Source organism: Euprymna scolopes, chromosome 37 (assembly GCF_053919585.1).
Source record: "Euprymna scolopes isolate OS-2025 chromosome 37, ASM5391958v1, whole genome shotgun sequence".
NCBI classification, from domain to species: Eukaryota; Metazoa; Mollusca; class Cephalopoda; order Sepiida; family Sepiolidae; genus Euprymna; species Euprymna scolopes.
Genome location: NC_136518.1, coordinates 84,523,125 through 84,544,982, shown reverse-complemented (window position 1 = coordinate 84,544,982; position 21,858 = coordinate 84,523,125). Strand labels below are relative to the sequence as shown.

Genomic DNA, 21,858 nt, shown 5'->3' with positions numbered 1-21,858 from the left:
TACATATCCCCGACAAACCCGCTTAGCAATAAGATCTCACCCCTTCACTGTTTATGTCCCTAAATGCCAGAAAGCTTTCTATTCTAATAGTTTCATCCCTCTAACAGCTAGGCTTTGTAATTCCCTTCCTGCTGCCTGCTTCCCTGGCTGTACTGATATGCAGAAGTTTAAATGTAACATAAACAAATATCTTGTTAATCTTTCCTAGACATGGACCCAAGTAGTAGCCCCTTACGTCCAAGTGGCGATATGCTTTGTAAGAGGTGAACCTGAGTAAACAAAGAAAAATAAAAATGTCGAAAATAGTAATATAACTAAAAATTACAAAAATTCATCAAGTAGAAAATTATTTATGGGAAATTGGGTAAAATTGCATTTTTCTTAGATGTTATAAAGTAGACAGTGAAGAGTATCCACACAGGGGACATAACTCGGAATGCATATTTTAGATTACTTGGACATGGCGTGCAACATTTTAGCCTTATAGCGATATACTTTATTTTTAAGATGTTAGTGCAGGATCGAATACAAGATATCCGTGATAGATTTGAACTTTGCATAGTTGATTCCAAAGTCTGCAACAATATCCATTGCACTGATCATGCACTTCCTTTTAAGCATTTGGCTGTGCCATGACCTGTAGGTCTATGCTATTACGATAGAAAAATGCGAGCATGAAAGTAATATGGTTAAGCTTAAACATGGAAAAGTAAAGGACTAGTTGTTAAAGCTGGAAAAGAAAAAGACAAGATATTCTAGTAAAAAATATAATAAATTTATAACTTAAAATATTGCAGCATTAATAATTTTTTTTTAAATCCAATTTATAACATTATATAATCAATTCTTAATGCTGCAATATTTTAAGTTATAAATTTGTTATATTTTTTACTAGGATATCTTGTCCTTTTCTTTTCCAGTTTTAATAACTAGTCCTTTACTTTTCCATGTTTAAGCTTAACCATATTACTTTTCATGCTCACATTTTTCTATTGTAATCCATGATTTTTCCAGGCTTCCAATAAATTAATTTGTTCTTTGTTTGATTTCAGTCTTATTTTTTTGCCCCCATAAACACATATGTAATACCAATGTACGGCACTCGTCTGCTTTCAATAAAATCCCCCAATTATCTCCCTTTCGTGCTTTCCTTCTCTCTGTTTCACTTGTTACTTCTCTTTTCGAATTAGTAGCAACAGTAGTCACTTCAGTGGGTTGCTATCGAAACCAGTCATAAAAAGCGTCGCTTATCTCCTTACATATTTTGACAATTGTGAACACCAGAAAATTCATAACTTTTGTTTTACTGAACGAAAATTAAAAAATAAAAATTTCACAATATAGCTGAGAAGGTGATCATTGTTTGAAATATGGTTGAAAAATGAGTGAGCGGTGAAGCTTTAAAGCAGTTCTAAATGACTAAAACTGCCACTTAACCAGATATTCAAACACAATAGCGTTTAAATGATAAAATCTCATGTCTACTGTATATTTCCAGATAGGTTTCAGCTCAGAAATTTCTGTCGTTCAATTTTCATTTGACATGTTTTTACACTGATAACAAATGTCGCGATAATTTTTGTCATCAGACGCCTGAAAGTATCCTGTACCTCTATAAGGCCACCATTCGCCTGTGTATGGAGTACTGTTGTCACATCTGGGCTGGTGCATCTGCTGCTTGTCTCTCGCTCCTGGACAGGGTTCAAAAGAGAGTCGCCAACCTGATAGGTCCTGAACTGTCATCTAGGCTTCAGCCTCTGTCCCATCAACGAGATGTTGCATCCCTCTGCCTGTTCTACAAATACTTTAATGGTGAATGCTCTGACGAACTGCAAACACTTGTACCTCCTCGACATAACTACCCCCGACAAACCCGACAAGCTACTAAGTCTCATTCCTTTACAGTAGAGATCCCTAGGTGTAAGAAAGCCTTTTACTCCAATAGTTTCTTCCCCAGAACTGCAAGTCTTTGGAACTCCCTTCTGGGATTCTGCTTTCCCAACTGTACTGATATGCAAAAGTTCAAGTGTAATTTGAACAAACATCTTTCTACTTATCTCCCTTCATAATGCCCCTGCTAATTAAGTCCCTGATAGTAGCCCCCTGCTTCAAAGTGGCACTGTGCCTTGTCTGGGGTGAAAATTGAATAAAAAAAAATAAATAAATAAAAATGAGCGTCACTTTTTTTTTTCATCGTAGCTAACAGGAAATCAAGATTTGATATCGAAACAAAACTACGGCGAGGGGAGTAATCAAGCGTTGCATAAATAGGAACAAAAGTCAATTTTAATAAAATGCTTTTTAAATCTACACCTTTTAAAAAAATTTTTATTTTTTTATTTTTACAAGGTCCGAAGATCGCTCAACGATAAAGGTTAATGAGTGTTAGCTGGTCGGTGAAAGAAAACCGTGATTATTGGTAACGGTGGATCTTGCGTAATGTTTTATTTAAGAAGACGGGTTCAACAGGGTTCACGTTAGACTTGACCACTGCCACGGGAAACAGTTACCCGTGGCATCGTGTTCCACAGATGAGCAGTTCTAAAAAAGAAAATCGTGCTCATGGAATTTGCGTTTAGGTTTACGCATGAATAGAGAATAAGGGAAATTGTTAGCAGTTGTCGCTAAAAGAGTGTCCGTGATGTTCTGCAGAAGATAAGACGACAGGTAGAAGCTCAGCTGAACACCTACCATTAAAATAATGATAGAACAGATAGATTCGCCATGTCTTTTCGTTAAGGTAGAGTGGAAAAAGGGGCTTCACTCGCTAGATTTTGAAACCGGTTTTGAACCTTGTCAAGGCAGGAAAGGGTACTCTTACGATAAGAGTCGCTGACACTAGGTTGGTTGGTTGTTTTGTTTTATGGCTTTTCAGGTTATGTAATGCTGAATCTGGTGATTTGGAAGAACGATTTTCTAATATAGTATATTTGTTTTTTAAGTCATATTCTATTTAACCCATAGTTGGGACCCTAACATGTACTACCACTCCGGGTCAGAGTGGACCTGGAAGCAATGGCAATTAAAGGGTGGCTCCACACTCCCTAAGGCCTGCAAGCTGGGGCCTCACCATCGGATATAGTTTAAGGTCATATCCAGGACGGCTGACACTAGGAGCAACAGCAACTGCATAAAGATATACAAATGACCAAGCCGGTTGCGCAAAGTTATATTACAGCAGAGATTAAATGACGTGATTGGAGAAGCAGGCGTATTCAGAGAAGTGATGTTAGAGATGTGATGAGAAAAGCACATGTTTGAGATGCGTGGGTAACGTCAGAGCAGCCGATGAAGGATAAATGAAGTGTTAAAATATATAGAAAAAATATGTTGTTAGAAATACCAGATATAAAGGTTTTTTGTTTAACATGAAAAACAGTTTTCTTCCTTTCCTCTGTTTCTTTCATATAACGACTATGTTACATTACTAGCTCCTCCTCAGATGAAGCAATACTTCATCTTAAGATGTACTTAGCTCTTACACAAGTAGAGGATTAATAAAATTAGTCCAAATTTAAGCCTGACAGACCAACCTAAATATTATGTCAAACTTAAGCCTGACAAACAGATCCTCTTGTATATATATTGTTTAACGCATCTAAAATAAGAATGTGTCTATTCAAGGTTACAGTATTATTGGAGGCCTGCACCCAACACTGCAGATTAAAAGGAATTTTTTAAAATTGTGTTAGACTTTAGAGTGGGGGGATAACTTTATGCAATGATCAGCTATTAAGCGGTAAAGATCACTCACTTTCAGACCAGAAAACGTTTTTAAAGGCTGGTCTGGGTTGATCACTATCTAGTCTGGAAGGGAGTGGTAATTTTAAGTTAAACTAATGTTAGTCACCCCCCCCCCCCATAAATTCTAAAATGTTATTGTTTTAATTTGTTTTTCAGTTTGAATGTAACCATTTAAAAACTATTTTTTTATTTTTGTAAATTAGTGAGTTTTCCCAAATTTACAATTTTGTCAATGAAAATGTTACTTCAAACTGAAGCGTAACATAGATGAATGGACAAATGTAATGTTGTACGTACGTTACACACACATGTTAACATGTAGACACTTGGGACCTAACATGTAGACTCCATCGCAAAGGAGACCAAGAAAAGAAAACAATTGACTCACTTTTTTCCTGTTGTAACAATGACATTTATTTCCAGGTATTTCCCCTCATAAAATATGATTGTGATCCCCTCACCTCCCTCTCTCTAACATGGTCATCAGTCTGTGCACGCGTTTTTTTTATATTTTTTCTTCCTTGCCACAGCGTTATTTCGCACACAGCTTAGTCATTTGCACACGGCTACCATTCATGCTTTCTTTCATTGAGATGTAAGGGCCCAGCTAGAAAGTTTTCTTTCTAAATTCTGCAAAATACAAATTTTGGTAAAATTGCAATATAGTTGAGTAATCGCAAAACACATAAAACAATCGAATTTAATCATTAACTGACCTGTATACATGCTGAAGAAACTAGCTGTTATATTGTGGAATGCGTTAGATCCATATAACATAAAATATCTTACCGCAGAGAGTGCAGCCTTCACGTTGGTACGTAGCAGCTCATGAGGAAAGAAATGTAACACTTACGAACAAATACTGTTACATAAAGATATACGTTTATTAAGAAGACACGCACAAACATGTAACTACAATTCAACCATAATAGATGAAAGTTAGAAGACCAAATATGATAAATGAATCAACGGGAATGATATTCATCTCGACATTTTCAAAGTCACTCCGTTTTCCCCTCCACTGTCTCCACTTCCGGTCGTTCATCTCGTGAGAAATCGCAAGATATTAAAGTTTATGACTACAGATAAAGGGAGGCAACTTTGCTCAAAGAAGCAAAGAGTTACTCCCTTTTGCATTATAAATTTGTTTGATCGCAACACTAGTTTAAAAAAAAAATTTTTTTTTAATGTTTTTATGTCTTATCAAAGAAAAACACCAAAATAGCTGATGATGTGAAGGAATTACTTTAAATTCTGTTAAATTTCTGCTGAAAAAGATAATAAAATAAAAAATAAAATAATTGTGCTACTTCTAACCCCAAGTTCAAGAGGTAAGCCCTCTGGTAATGGTGTGGAGATACCAGAGGATAAGCGGTGACAACTAGTATGCACCCACTGCAAGGAAAAGGAAATGATGGCTGCAAGCAGTTGCGAACTTAGAACCATTGATTTTAGAAGCAAAGGTCATAATTATACAATGTAGATGCTGTTAACTAGTGAATTTTACTTGAAGATGAGTTCGTTTTAATGTGCCATGTCATGTACGCATATTTTGTACGGGTATCCGTTTATCTCTTGTTTTTGAACTGCTGTCAGTGAAAAGAAAAATGAATTACTGCTGCTGATATTAAGAGCAAACATCTTGCCTGTTGTTGGTGAAGAAAAGAAAATAATCTAGCACCCCATGTGAATACTGAAAGCTGGCATTATGTATTTTCTTTCGACTCTAAATAATTTACGAGACTAAAATAGGGATTAATTAAACAAACAGATCTTTCAAGCTATCGTGGCAGTTACTATGGAGAAGGTAAGTGTAACCAGCAATGTAAGACCATTTACTGACAACGGTGACATGATGGCATGGCTAAAGAAATTGAGGTTGCTGGCGAGACTTCGAAAGGTGGCTGATGTAGCAAAACTGCTCCCGATGTGCTTGAAAGGGGATGTATTTTCCCTCGACTTGGAGATAAAAAAGAGCAACCAACTGTACTTGGAGCAGATAGAAGCCGAGTTAAGAGGCGTACCCAGATGTGTTCACAACCTCTAAAAAGTTAACCGTTGCTAAATGGGATGCTGATAAGGGGGCTGTTTATGTGAACAACAACAATGGTTAGTCAAGGGAACTGAGCTAGAAAGTTTTGCTAAACTGATGTTTGTTATACGAGTCCTTGATGTCTGTCGGGGGGGGGGGGGGCTATAGATGACCTGTCAACCGGTCCGCTAAATCCTTCCCTGTCCTCCACACGTTTACCCGCCTCGCTCAGCTTCAATCCTGTCCATTCTGTGATGTTGTCTTCCTATCTCTTCTTCTGTTTTCCTCTCTTTCTTCCTCCTCTGACTGTTCCCTGGAGCACCATCTTTACAAGCCTCTCTCCTCTTGTTACGTAGCCAAACCATTTCAGTTTACTCCTTCTGGCTCTCGTGAGAAGATCTTCGTAAGGACCAATGGCTTACCTTATTCTGTGTTTGACTTCCTCATTCGTTATGTTCCCACATAATCAATGAGGATATATGTCCGACTCCAACAAATTGGAAACAAGTGCACTACCAAGCAACACCAGGTAAGTACAACCAATATATATATCTTAACGTGATTATGTTTTTCCTGCATAAACATTTTCCAGCTACTCTCTGAGAAAAAAGCATCCAAAGAGCATCAGTCTTTTACCGTGAAGCAAATAACAGTCAAAAGAGTTTTATAGCAATAAACGTCAAATAAAAAAAAAAGAATGTTTTCGTAGGGTTGCAGCTAATTTTTTTTTATTTTAAATTTCCAGGCCCAACACAATGCTCACTCTCCTTACCAAACTGTCCAGTATCCCATGGACACAGATACTGGTGGTCCCAGCATGGAACATTCTGCTCTTTATCCAAGCTTAGGTGAATATATGGGATTGAAACTCACACCAGACTTGGTCCAGGACATGGTACCGGTAGATACACAAGTAAGTGGATTTTCTCATTGTTATTTTGTACCTTCAAAAGATGTGTTCGAATTGTTTTGCTTTGCAAGTGTTAGCTCTATTAATTTATGGAATTCGTCCGTAATGTTTTCGGTGTTTGAGTAGATGATCCACAGTTTGAACAGCATTTTCACATTTGCATGTGGGTGAACTACATGCATATTTTGAATAATGAGTTTTAGTTCTTGGATTCAAGGTTTTCCATGCCCAGGTTAGCCTTTTAGCTATGAGCAAAGTGTAGTATCTGTTCTGATACTACACTTCACCTTTTCTGTCATCGGTCTGTGGAGGAGACATCCTTCATGACTGAGAGAATTTTTATTTTTGTTCCTATCTAGTGCCTCTTTTTGGGGAGCTGGATTTTCCCCCAGATTAAAAACCGACCTTGTGTCCAACTCTGTCCTCGTGGGGAGGCAAGTAAATAGGAACATTCTAGCTGGAAGTTTCTCAGCTGATATGCCTATATCTATTCAGAAGAATTACCCAAATTTTGGGTAATTCTTCATCCTTGAATACACAGATGGGAAAAAACTTTGCATAGAAAACTGAAGTCTTTGTATATCGGCTTCCTTTCTAAAGAGTACATAGGTGTCATCATTGATTTGAACTTTTCTATTCTGTTGCTAATTTCTTGTTTTGTATCGGTGAGTGCTGTCCCAACTCTGAGATATAGGCTGTTTATGCTGATCGGTCTCTGGTATCCAATTATTCAAAAGTAGCTGTTTAGAGTTAGGCCAAGTTTCTTTGCACAGGTAGATTTTTCCTATACACGATAGCCACATTCTGCAATGTAGTAACATCAATAGTGGATTGGAACTATTTCAAATTGTACGCAATTCAATACAGTATTATATTATGGCCAGATAACGTTGGATGTTCCGGATAGAGAGATGAATGACCAACATTTGAACTGGTGACAATGTTATGGAAAATAACTAAGTGTTTTGAGAACAGAAGAATGTTTTGAAATAAGACTGGAATTTAATGTAGAAATAATTAAGCCAGAAATATGTAAAGCAATAAAATGTTTAGAAGGATATTTAATAAATAGGATTGGAATGTTTGATTTTAATAAACAAAAATACGTGACAAAAGACTAGGCAAAAATCTTTGGTTACGTGATGTAATGAGTTTGGAGACCCCTTAGTAAATTAGTTAGTAGAGTCTGTAACGAGCAGCTGAGAGAGACGGCTCAGACAGAATGGCATGCAGCAAGGGAAAAATCGATAATTAAGATGTAGACAGGACTGTATTAGTGTTCAAATTTTCCAAGGTGAGAACAACATTCTGGAAGAAAGGTTGCCAAAAAGAAACCTGAGGTCTGTTTGTAGTAGAATTTTTGTTGCAGCTTTTCGTCCAACAAAATAAAAGATGGGCCCAGTATGTTTCCGAATTGGCCAAATGTTGTAACCCCATAGAATGGTATTCGTCTCTCTTGTTGAACGTATGTTTTCCTTTGTTTGGCAAGAGACAAAGATTTTTTATTCCGTTCCTTATTTGTCGTTATGTGTGAACATACGCCAGATAAGTTGTTTTGTGACGTTTTTGAAAACTAGGTGAGACGCACATTGTCTTATTTCCATAATACACTGGTTACATATACATATATGTACAGAACATATATACACACCCACAGGAAAACAACAACAACAGCATCAACAATGAACAAAGAATTCTTAGCATGGTAATAGAAATATACAGTCACTTGAACAGAAAGATATGTCACATTTTGTATTTTGAGTCCATACCAATTTGATATGTTTTGGAATTTTAAAGATGAGGATTGATGATTTGTATTATTCTAACTATTGTTCTCATCACAAAACAAAAGATTATTACATACAATTCATACATTCACATTACATAAGTTATGAAACGGCAATCAAAACAAAAGATGTATTACATACAATTCATACATTCACATTACATAAGTTATGAAACGGCAATCAAAACAAAAGATGTATTACATACAATTCATACATTCACATTACATAAGTTATGAAACGGCAATCAAAACAAAAGATGTATTACATACAATTCATACATTCACATTACATAAGTTATGAAACGGCAATCAAAACAAAAGATGTATTACATACAATTCATACATTCACATTACATAAGTTATGAAACGGCAATCAAAACAAAAGATGTATTACATACAATTCATACATTCACATTACATAAGTTATGAAACGGCAATCAAAACAAAAGATGTATTACATACAATTCATACATTCACATCACATAAGTTATGAAACGGCAATCAAAACAAAAGATGTATTACATACAATTCATATATTCACATCACATAAGTTATGAAACGGCAATCAAAACAAAAGATTATTACATACTATTCATACATTCACATCACATAAGTTATGAAACGGCAACCAAAACAAAAGATGTATTACATACAATTCATACATTCACATTACATAAGTTATGAAACGGCAATCAAAACAAAAGATGTATTACATACAATTCATATATTCACATCACATAAGTTATGAAACGGCAATCAAAACAAAAGATTATTACATACTATTCATACATTCACATCACATAAGTTATGAAACGGCAACCAAAACAAAAGATGTATTACATACAATTCATATATTCACATCACATAAGTTATGAAACGGCAATCAAAACAAAAGATTATTACATACAATTCATACATTCACATTACATAAGTTATGAAACGGCAATCAAAACAAAAGATGTATTACATACAATTCATACATTCACATCACATAAGTTATGAAACGGCAACCAAAACAAAACAACAAAAAAAAACAATCTGGTGATTTCTGAATCCGAATCACAAGGGTGCGTTTAACTTCTCACCTACTAAAGAGTATAGGAGTACATTTAAAAACATCGAGCAAAGCAATTCCTTTTTGAACAGACTCCTGCCCACTGATATATGCTTCCATACCAGAGAGAGAAAATCAACCTCACGCCGCTTTCGAGGTAGAAAGAAACAAATTCTAACTCTAAAGGACTTTTATCACACTATCTATCAAAAGGACTTTCAAATCACCTTGTTAAACAAGGAGTTCCATCATTTTTTTTTTTTCTTCATTGATATCAGCCAGTTTTCAGTTTTATGTTAAAAAAAAAACATCTGATCCTCTTGAGAATTGGCAACAAAGATTATCATGTTTACCTTGAACATTATATTTTACATTTCTAAATTTTTTTAGATAAAAAATGATGGTTTGGATTATTCCAACTACTGTTCTCATCTTGGATTTTATTTACACAATGTTTCAGCCAATGTAATCTCTGACCTTCTTTAGGTCAATTGTGTCTAACTCTGAAATTGGTACACGATTTTGAACAGAGTCCTGGTTCATTGGATAAAAGTGCTAAGTGATAATTCTAAGTGAAAGTCTTTTGGAGGTTGGAAATTCAATCCTCCGTATGGGGCAATCCTAAATATACAACTATGAATTAAAAATTGTACCTGATCATGGCTGATGGTACGAGAGCAAGCTACCCGTGTGGATTAAATAAAGGGTTCTGTACAGATTTCAGAGTTGAAAATATGAGAATAACATGCAAGATAAGAACAGTAGTTCAAATAATAGTACAAAATATTTAATTGTATAATAAAAAATCTATTAAATCATAGTCTGGACAGTTCATCTAGTGTATATGTACAATCATTTACTTACCTCAAGCCCCTAATTGATGTATCATCTTTATTGAATAAACAAATAAAAAATATATACATTAGTATATATTTTTTATATTGTCGGTTTCTTATTTTATTGATACTCTATATAAGCTCCAAAATAATTTGTTGAGCTTTGCATTATCCTGATAAGTCTCCTCTTAAAGAATCGATTTTATTCTTATTCCTTTAACACCTCCATAAGAACAGAGTTGTAAAGTAGAATTATACAAAAAGTTTTTATTATATGTCAGAATACTCCAAAGTTGGGTGCTCCTTAATCCGTGGAGTTTCAAAGAATGCTATTTCTTCTCATCAGAGGAAAAAATTGTTAGCGAAATAATCAGAAAGTCACGTTAAAAGTTTTAACGTTTCTATGTATTTGCTGGTAGCTGCATAGGTTGAAACTTAGTTTTATGATTTGTCGTCACAAAACTTGGAAAATATATATGTTTTACTTATTACAAATTCCCGAATTCGACAAGACACACTTAAAGAAAGTAGGTTACATTGACCGAAACAATGTGAAAATAATGAGAATCGATGAGAAGAGTAGTCCGAAAAATCCCAACAATATAAAGAAAAGTAAAAATTAAAATAACAGCAGAAATAAGGTAAGAAAGAAGATCCAGAGCAGTTTTGTAGATTAAATACAAGTTAAGGTAATTATTATCTTTGCAGAAATACCTAACTATGCTGTCTTGAAGAAATGGCAAAAACATCATTTTCCTACTGAACCAGCATAGAAATATCTCTCCTAAATAGGATATCGATGAGTTTAGCTTAAAAAGTTCTTGTGAAATTTTTGTTTGCAATGTATGAGTTCCAATCTTGCGATAGTAATTAGTGATGGGACAATTCTAATATTATTCTTGATTCTGATACAATTACCGATTCCGATTCTTTATATTCTATATACATCTTTAAATATTTAACTATAGAATTGTTACTTTTTCCACGATTATAATAAAAACGTGTTAAATGTGCAGATATTTTCATAGACATAAAAATACGCTTGTAGGAGATAATCTATCAATTTTAACTTTACTGATAATTTAAAATCAATAAATATTTATTTTATTGATAATACCAGCATTGGAAGATTTTGCTTTAAACAAAATCAAATAAACAAAAAACAAAACAAAAAAAAAACACTATTATTAGTATTATTTGAATACTATTTAATTTTATTTGTTTTAGGTTGGTATTCGGCAAGGTAATAGTAGCCAGATGCAGGTAGCTCCCGTCACTGGCTCCAACAAAGGCTTAATGAGAGCTGAAATAAAACAAGGTATCCGAGAGGTCATTCTTTGCAAGGATGAGCAAGGCAAGATTGGTCTACGACTCAGACATGTGAACAACGTAAGTATGTTTTCTCTTGACAAAAGTTTTCTATAAAAAAGCATTAATTTTATAAAGATGATGATATAAGCAGAGATAGGACCCATTAACCCTTATCTTCGAGTGGCGTCCAGGTCTTGGTAAGTGGTGATTCCTGTATAATAAAAAAAAGTGGGGAGGGCAGGCTAAGATTCTGATTTTTGGTAAAAGTAGATTTTTTTATTCTATTGAAAAATTTCTTATAATTTATCCGACTGAAATGTTTTAAGGTAATTAATTCCTATCTTAATCATATGCAAATTATTGAGTGGAAAAGAAAACACTAGAATCAGATTATTTTGTGTTTTTTTTTTTCCCTATAACCAAGACGCTCGATTTTCACATAAGCAGCAACAGCAATAGCAGCAATCCTTTTCTTTAATCTAACCAACAATAAAATCATATGCAACGAACAAAGTGGCGTTTAAAAACCAAGACAAACAAAAAATTTGTCTTTTCTTCTTCCACCTCAGACTTCCAATGGTGCCTAAATTTGCATAATCGCATTATTCTGGAATTTGAAGAGTTTGCGCCTAACTGCTTTCTCTTAGCAGACACATGCCAATTGTGGTTGCTTATTACTATCCCTCTTCACACCGTTACCACACATTATATATATATATATTATATATATATATATAATGTGTATATATATATATATATATATATTGGCAGCAAGTCATTATTCAAGCACATCTGATTAACACGACTGAGTTCTTTTTTACGATTTTGTTGGATAACTTTTAAAATCGTCAAGCAGTCTTTTTTATTTAATTTGGCATGTTGTATATTATGGTGCCCAGTAGTTGTTTGGCCATATTCTTATATTCTTTAATATGGCTTAATATTTACAATGTAAATGTTCTTAAACCATATTTCATATTTTAAATAATGTTGGTCCTTCTCTTCTGATGAGAAGCATTTAGCTTCAAAATGCCATGACCTAAAAAGTTTATTTTTCTTTTCCTTATTGATCTGATCATTTAATAAAGTTATGTCAATTTTATTCCTCTTGTTTAATGTATGTATGTATGTATATATAAATAAAGAGTTTTTTTGTTTTACTCTTTTATTCATGTTGAATTCACCTATTTGTAACAACCATCATCGTCGTCATCATGAACGTTGAGGATTTGTGCCGTTATGAACGCGTTTTCATTTTAAAAACTGTATAACCGGCGAAGCGAACATCTCTCTATTCTATCTTCTGTGTATTTGGGATTGTTTTACTCTTTTATTCATGTTGAATTCACCTATTCGTAACAACCATCATCATCGTCATCATAAATGCTCCTTCATATATATTCTACATGTACGTGTATGTGTACATGTGTGTGTGCATATGTATGTACATGCATGTATTTATGAGTGTATGTGCATGTTGTCATGTGTATTTGTTCTTGCATATGTATGTTTGCGTGCATCTGTTTGTATGCATGCTTATATGTGTACGTGTATATCTTTATTTCGATATGTGTTTGGGGTGGAGAGGACTCCCAAAAGCCCTGTTAAGGTAACCTCTCTGGGTGAAGCAAATCTCTGATTTAAAAAAAAAAAAATACATAAAGTGGGAGACCAGTACCTGCATTAAGCTGGTCTGCAGTTTGATTTGTTGCTGGCTATCTTGCTCATGCTTGTTGCTGGATCTCGACATTTTGAACCGAGAGAGAGACTTAGCTGTCATACAAAGCTAAAACTCTGTAACATCATCTTTATATAGATATTTCCTCAGGCATTTGTCTATAAAACATTGTCTGTGGCAATGGAAAAATTGTCACGCGTGTAGCCCTGAAATGCTGGAAGCATGTAATAATTGATCTGCCATCATTCTACGTATGCATATGTGTGTGTATGTATGTATGTTAATATATGTACTAGTGTATGTATGTGTATGTATACCTATTTGTATATGTATGTATATATGTATGTGTGTATATATTTTTATTTTATTTATTGTGTATACATGTTTATGTGTGTTTGTATGTATATACGTATATATATTTGTGTGTATGTATATGCATATATGCGTATAGGTGCATATATATGTATGTGTACGTATATGTAGGTAACTTTGTGTATGTATGTATATGTGCATACATGTGTAATTATATGTATGTGAATATGTATATATATGTGTGTATGTATTTGTATATAATAGTATATATGTGTATGCATATATATGTATATGTGTGTGCATGTGTGTATGTATATGTTTGTATGTATGTGTTATATGTATTGTGTATGTATGGATGTGTGTATGTTTATGGGTATGTATGTGTGTATATGTATATATATGTATGTATGCCAAGGACCGTCTTCAATGTCATGTCTGCTTGAGCGTGTGAATTCGATGGCAGGACTAAAAAAAAAAAGGTTATTTTCGGGCTCATGGACTTTCAGTGACTGAGGGAGTGGTACTCGTCTGACAAGACGTTGCAATCATCATATATATATATATATATATATATATATATATATATATATATATATATATAGACTTGTTTGTAATATACTGAATTTTACTGGGTTTGTATAATTCAGTAAATTTTCATATACCAATGAATTTTAAGCCAAAAAGAGATGACTTAAAATGTAAGCTACAAAATTATCATATTTCATAATTGACCATTAATATACTGTATTAACAAAACTAAGACTTTAAAAAAGGAATTGATAGCAACAAAAAGTGTATTTCATTGTAAGTTAAAATTGTTTCAAGACTGATTGGACAATTTTAAGCATTATGGCATTTGAAAATTTTCACATAACCAGCCTTTCTTCAGACTTCTTGAATAAAAAAACACTTTAACAATAGAACATTATTTAAAGAAATTTCCCTTAAAGGAAATGAAGCATGTGAAAACATTTATCCTGGACGCATCTTTGTCAATAGCTTATTTAAATATTAATATATCAATATATAAATATTAATATATCAATATATATTAATATATCAATATATATTAATATATTTTCGTATCATTATTTAAAAACCTGTCATAAGAAGTTACCACAAAAACCCGTAGCCATTTAATATCTTTTAATAATACTATTCGTTGAATTCTTAAATTAGATTTCTATATTTCTTTATTTCACATAATTAATTTTAAAATAATTATAATTATTTCCATAGCCAAATAACGTCGCAGCTCACACAAATCATGACAGCCAACATGATTTATGAGCTGTGACATTGTTTAGCTGTGGTAATGATTATATAATCTCTCACATTCTGAAAATTTTACTTATATAAACAAAAAGTTGATTTCTGTCAAGTTGTTGTGTTAGCGCCTTACTTTATTTTTCATCACTATTTGGTTGGATTTTATTTGTTTTCTTCTTCCTTTTTCTTGCTTCGTCTTTGCTTGCCTTCATTTTCCTTTTCAGTATAAGAATGCAAATTGCCGGTTTATGAATGAATAATGCAATATTTACAAGTTGTAATTGTCTGTATTTACAAGTTGGAGAACAAAACCGTAAACAATTCATTTATAAATAATTTATATAATAAAACTGTAGTTTCTACGCGTTTGTTCACAAACTCTTAGGGTTTTGAAGAAATGCCTTTATATTTTGATGTACTAACGATTCACTGCTTATTAAGGCCCAAAGACCACTTTAAGACAAGGATTAACGAGTTTCAGGTGAACGGTACAACACTGTGAGGATTGTTAACGCAGGTAGAAACTGAGCAAAATCTGAGTAATTACGAAAACTACTTGCATGGACTTGTTAACATTGGATTTGAAAATGACCCTGTTGTAGTTAGCTGGGAAGCAATCACATGATATTATGTTTCACAGATAAATACTTCTTGTAGAGGAAACTTTGTTTGTGGAAGGTTTGTTTAGCTTTAAGTACACAGAGGGAGAAAGGAAAATTATTTACAGTGGTGGTAGCTAGATGAGTTTTAGTTGTAAATGTTTTTCAGCGGGAGGAGGGATAGATTGGAACTAAGTCGAGCACCTGCCATAAAAATGACAGAAATACTAGCGACTTCCTTTCTGTGAGGAGGAGGGGGTGGAGGAGACAATAGCGAAAAGAAGAGAATATCTTTGACTAGATTTTAAAATTGTTTTTTTTATTCTGTCAAGACAAGAAAGTGTTATTAGCAACAGCTTCCCAAATGGGGCCACAGTACTCCCTCATCTTAGGATGTATTTAACTTTTTCATACCTATGTTATTTTTTTGACTTTTACTTTATTTTCTGTACTTCATGAAATTTAAGAATTTGGGTAACGCTGGGTACCCTTGCTATTTTGCTAATAAAAATGCTATTTTAATTTGTTTTACTCCCTTTAAAATTTATAGCCAGATAATAGGAAAAGCTAATTCAACTAAAATTATCTCTTAATATTTAAACGGATATTTCAAAATAAAAAAATATGTAATTAAAAAAAATCTAATTTATTTCAATAGAGATCATATTTAGGACCCTTCTTTATCTCAAGAATTGCGAAATTGAAAGATGGCTACAACCTTATCTTCATCCAGTGATGGACGCTTCAAAATGTAACCAGATACTTGCTAGTTACTGGAACTACTGCTCTGATGGCCAGAGCGCACCAAACTAACACAACCCTGTGTGGCAGTACTTTTAATATCGTTAGCTGGTTGCTCCTCAGACGTCAGGGTTGATTTCTCTCACTTGATACAAGACACCTGGCTTACCGCGATATCTCCACGTATGTCAAGCTAGACTATTTGTCCCCAAAAATGTCTATTTTAATTTGAGAAATGAATTTTTCCCAACAAAAACATATCCTATCCTCCCTTTGGGCATATGAGACATCTTTGGCCAAGTGTAAACACCCCTGACTACACCTAAGCCCCCATGGTTACCAGCAAGACAATCTGGTGTTGTCCAGGTGCATGAAAATCATGCTACATCTATCGATATTTCATGCTCAAGTTTGAAATAGCATTTCTGTCATTTCCGTTGCGCTTAAGTTTGATGTGACGTTTTCATAAGTAAAATCACAAAATAAATGAATGTCTTAAGAATATCCATTCTTTTCAAACTAAGAATAAAAATCATCATAGTCATCCACAACAGCATCATCATCTTCAGTTTAACGTCTATTTTACATGCTGGCATGTGTTGAACTGTTTTTAAAAATTGACTTCCAAACTAACCTATCTCTGGCCAGGTTTTTATTTATCCATCGTTTTTTCAATTCCATATTCCTCTCTTCTTTCCATAGTTTCCTTGGCTTTTCCCTGTGAACTGAACTTGCTACCTCAACTGTTCTACATCTACTAACCCAAGAACTCTCATCCATTCTTTCAGTGTGACCATACCATTTAAGTCTCCTGTTCTGTACACATCTCCCTATACTTTCTGGATTTAATCTAAGTTTGACTTAAGGGCTCACATTACACATCTCATTTAATTTCTCTCCATTCAAAGCATCTCCTTAACCCTTCTGGCCAGGTTTCACTTCTATACACTATACATCACACTGCGTACATGTCTGATGGACTCTTCCCTTGGTCAAGTGTCACACTCTGTTGCATAGTAATGGCAGAAATTGCCTGAGCATACTCCATTCATGCTTTGCTCTTGCAATCGCACAAGCATCTGTTCCTCAAAATTAAACAGAGAATGGAAAATTCCTTAACAAGTTAAGTTAGCTGTTAGAGATATCAGGATATTAAAATAATGATATCAGGATATTAAAATAATGATATCAGGATATTAAAATAACGATATCAGGATATTAAAATAACGATATCAGGATATTAAAATAATGATATCAGGATATTAAAATAACGATATCAGGATATTAAAATAACGATATCAGGATATTAAAATAACGATATCAGGATATTAAAATAACGATATCAGGATATTAAAATAACGATATCAGGATATTAAAATAACGATATCAGGATACTATGTGATAAATGCAAAATGGAAAGTCTGCTCTCTTCAGTCTGTTCAGACTTTATTTTTTTTCAAATGCTTAAAAATAACAAAGAAAATGCCAAAATGGATTTCGACTAAATGCATTTGATTCTTTGTTCGTTGTAGGGTGTGTTCGTGGCATTGGTTCAAGCTTGTTCTCCTGCTGCCATGGTCGGCCTTCGATTTGGTGACCAGATCCTTCAAATCGATAATCAGTCTGTCGCTGGTTGGGATAACGAAAAAGTTCATAAATATTTGAAGGATGCTAATCCACAGAGAATTTCAATGGCTATCCGAGACAGGTAAGTTATTTATTTTTTTCTAAAACATATTGTTTTGCTGCCACATCTAAACAGATACCATTTCACATCTGTTGAGGACGAGGTCGCCTTTTGATGTGTAGTTTGCAATCCTCTATTAAGTAGGAGATTGAAGAATAAAGTCACATGGTCTCCTTGTTATGAAATGAAGACACAAATTATGCCGATATATAATTACAACCAAAGTGAATTTATTTACTTTTTTTTTTTTTTTTTTACAAAGTTACCACTTATCAAGGCCCGGAGGCCACTCGAGGATAAGGGTTAATGGGTATACATAAGTAATGGAAATTTTGTAAATTGGATTACTTAGGAGGATGGTTCATCAAGAACTTTTTTATGTTGGACTTGAAGACAAATTGTAGTTAGCTGGAAAGCAGGCAAACAGAACAGAGTTCTACAGGTGTGCAGTTCTAAGAAAGAAGCTTTTTTCATGGAATCTACGTCTTGTAGCAGTTCATAGCGAAAGATGATTAATGACTAGGACAATGACAAGAGAATGTTCTTATTGTTGTTTTGACTCTCGAGTATTTATCCGACACAGTTAATCGAGAATCACAACACTTTATCTAAAAACATAGAAGATATTAACTGATATATACTTGAGAGTAAAAATAACGAAAAGAATATTCTCTTGTCACAGCCCTATTAATGAGTAACGTTACTTGCATGAGTCTTTGGTGAGAAGTCGAACGTCGGTTTGGCTGTTTGCGAAAACCGGAAGTGTTTTCGTCACATCTGCATTTGTTGCGGGGTCCAGCGAAAAGAGAATGAATGATACAGCCACCTTCACTTCCGGTTTGTATCGCCCCCTTGTTGCAAAGAATGATTCTACCAGAGTTAAAGTGCGATAATCGTGTTTGCCTTTAAGTCATCCGTTTGTGTTTGTGTGTTCGCTTGTGTGGAGAACTCGGTTCCCATTCACATCACTTTTGTCTTGACAGTTTAAAACCAACCTTTCTGTCTAGATGAAATTTTTTGTTGTCTACGGCCCTTTTCTCACACAGGAGACTTTCCTAGTCTTTCTCCGTGCTTATTTCGATAGGAAGTGCTTCAATCTCTAGTTCCTCTGGTTATAGTCAGCTAATGTACTTCCTAATTTTCTGCAGAGCGCTACCAGAAACGGTGACAAAGCAAATCAGTTTTCAAGTCCAATGTAAACAAGTTCTTATTGAGCCGTCCCTTTAAATAATCCAATTATACCCAATTTCCACCACCAACAATTACTGCGTTCTTGTCCTGATGACCACCATAGACTCATTAACCCCCTTATCCTCGTGTGGTGTTCATGTCTTGATAAGTGGTGACTCCCTTGTAAAAAAGAAAATGAGTTATCGAGAATTAACAAGGAAAATATTGGCATTTTTTGAAGATGGTACTCACAATCTTTCAGAACATCTCTAACAGAAATTTCAGCAATAAAAGGAAACGCTAATATACTCATTGTGATTTGTTGCATCTCTTCATTTTATTTACGGATGAGGAAAATCTAAATTTTTATTTTAAAAATTGAGAGGAGGATTAATTTTCATAAATGTCAGATTTTTAAATGCCTTTCCATTTTGTTTCCATTAGACCATTTGAGAGGACAATAACTATGCAGAAAGACAGTCTGGGTTACGTCGGATTTGTGTACAAAGATGGTAAAATAAAGTCTCTGGTGAAGGATTCTTCAGCCGCTAGAAATGGTCTTCTTACTGACCATCAGCTGATTGAAGTTAATGGGCAGAATGTTGTCGGATTGAAGGTATGTATCTTGAAAGAAACAAACCTCTTTTCTTGATTGCCCCCCCACCCCAATCCCCACCTTATCATTACTCACCCCTTTCCTTTTCCCATTTCTCCATCATTTCTTAAAAACAAAAACCTACTCATTTATAAAGATGACGCTTTCATAGTTATGGACAACCCAAATAAAAATGACGCTGAAGATGAGAACAGTAGTCCGAAGAATCCAAATAATACGAATAGCCAATCCTCATCTCAAAAGTTTTGTTATTTTGGTGAAAGCGTCAAAACCCAAGTTGATTCTTCGATTTACAGCTACTTGCCCGTAATTATTTTATTTTCGATTTTAATATTCTTTCTTTCTTTAACAGGATAAAGAGATTGGTGCAGTGATTGATGCTGGTGGTCGGACCATTACCGTGACTGTGATGCCAAGTGTCATTTACGACCATATCGTTAAATGGTAATTAATTTTCTTTGTCTTTTTTATTTTATTTCACCCACTCTATTTTCATAAAATTTGATATGTTTGTATATTTGTATGTACAGGAATTCACTCCTAAACTAACACGTCATTATGAATTTTGAAACATGACTGCTAGGCGTAAGAGGTCCAAATGTGAACTATATTTAGTTTAATTCAGATTTCTACAAAAGGAGTAGAAAAGAAGAGCGAGCCTTCTATGAAAATTCAGATACGCCTCTTTTTTTTTTTTTTTTTTTTCCAAATTTCAGCATTAAGTAATAGACGTCCATTAATAAATTTTCCCTAGATTTCACCTGTTCTTTTTTGGCGAGAACGAGTATAATATAGGCACAACTTTCTGTTTTGAAAAAAAATTGAAATATTTCAAATTTGCATTTAATTTTAACCAATTAAGCAAGATGCACCGAATTTCAATATCTTGAGACCTTTTGAATTTTGTACATAACCATACATTTATATTGGTGAATAGAAATGACCGTGTGTGTGTGCGCGAAATGGTCCCTACCAAACTACTCTGTCAATTTTTGGTCTACAGACTTCAGACTTAATATATAAGAGATTTGGACCTGTGGAACAAATCTAATTTGGTTTTTAGTCAGTAAAAATAGCTGCTAAAAAGTAAAAATAAAAACTTTGCAGGCATAAGTCGACTAAGTGTGTATCTTCTACACATGTGCAAATATACATTTATACATTTAACTATGTTAATTTTTAAAATTGATATTGACTTAGCTCAGGTGGGAACAAATAATGCTGAACAGCTGTGTTTTGGTTTTGATTCTAACTGATGGCACTTAAAATTATACATTTTCAAAAAAATCTTTTGGAATCATTACTATATATTGGGTACAATATAATAATTAATATGAAATCTGCATAAATTAAAATATCATATTTAAGCATATTTTACAACTGCTAGTGTGTGTGTGTGTGTATATATATATATATATATATATATATATAAACAAATGATTAATAAAAAAATGTTAAAAGACATCTTGAAAAAGAGTTAAAAACATATTTAATTTTAAAAAAGGAAACACAAGATAAGTGGATAGTCCTTAATCCGCGGAGTTTCGAAGAAATACTCTCCTTCTCATCAGAGGGCAGGAATTAGCAAAATGCAGGATCAGATTTTGCATATAAAAGTATTTAATGAAACTACAAGTAAGTCACAGATCTTACTTGGTTTAAAAAAAAAAAGGGTGAGGTAAGGGGAACAGGAGGCAAAATAAAAATAAAAAGATTTCACATGAATGGACAGTCCGGTGAAGGGTAAAAATCCAAAAATGGTCAAATCCAAAACGGTAGAATTTAAAATTTCAATCCGATAGGTAAATTCCAAATGGTCCAAAATAATCCAAAAGGCAGAGTTCCTTGGAAAAAGCGCAAATGGAATGAATTCCAAATCATTAAAAGAAAAGTACTGGAGAGAATATTTAAAAACACGTCTGTCAAGGCTGGATGAATCAAAAAAAAAAAAAAAATTATTATTATTTATAATATATTTTAAGTTTACCATTTTGATTACCTTGGTAAACTTATTGTAATTATTATTCTTATATATATATATATATATATATATATATATAATATGGCACTTTGTGTGAGTTCATTCCTATGGACTGAAATGGTTGGGCTGATT

At 33.7% G+C, this 21,858-nt stretch overlaps 1 protein-coding gene across 2 annotated transcripts in view; it reads left to right on the top strand.

Annotated features, from left to right (window-relative positions):
- LOC145261267 (syntenin-1-like) overlaps positions 1-21,858 on the top strand; it is a 114,854-nt gene that overhangs the window by 84,630 nt on the left and 8,366 nt on the right. For both annotated transcript variants that reach the window (XM_080119710.1, XM_080119711.1), the window contains exons 3-7: positions 6,522-6,689; positions 11,590-11,751; positions 17,805-17,980; positions 19,574-19,745; positions 20,098-20,189. In XM_080119710.1, coding sequence (XP_079975836.1) covers positions 6,522-6,689; positions 11,590-11,751; positions 17,805-17,980; positions 19,574-19,745; positions 20,098-20,189 — 770 coding nt within the window. The remainder of the gene's footprint in view (positions 1-6,521; positions 6,690-11,589; positions 11,752-17,804; positions 17,981-19,573; positions 19,746-20,097; positions 20,190-21,858) is intronic.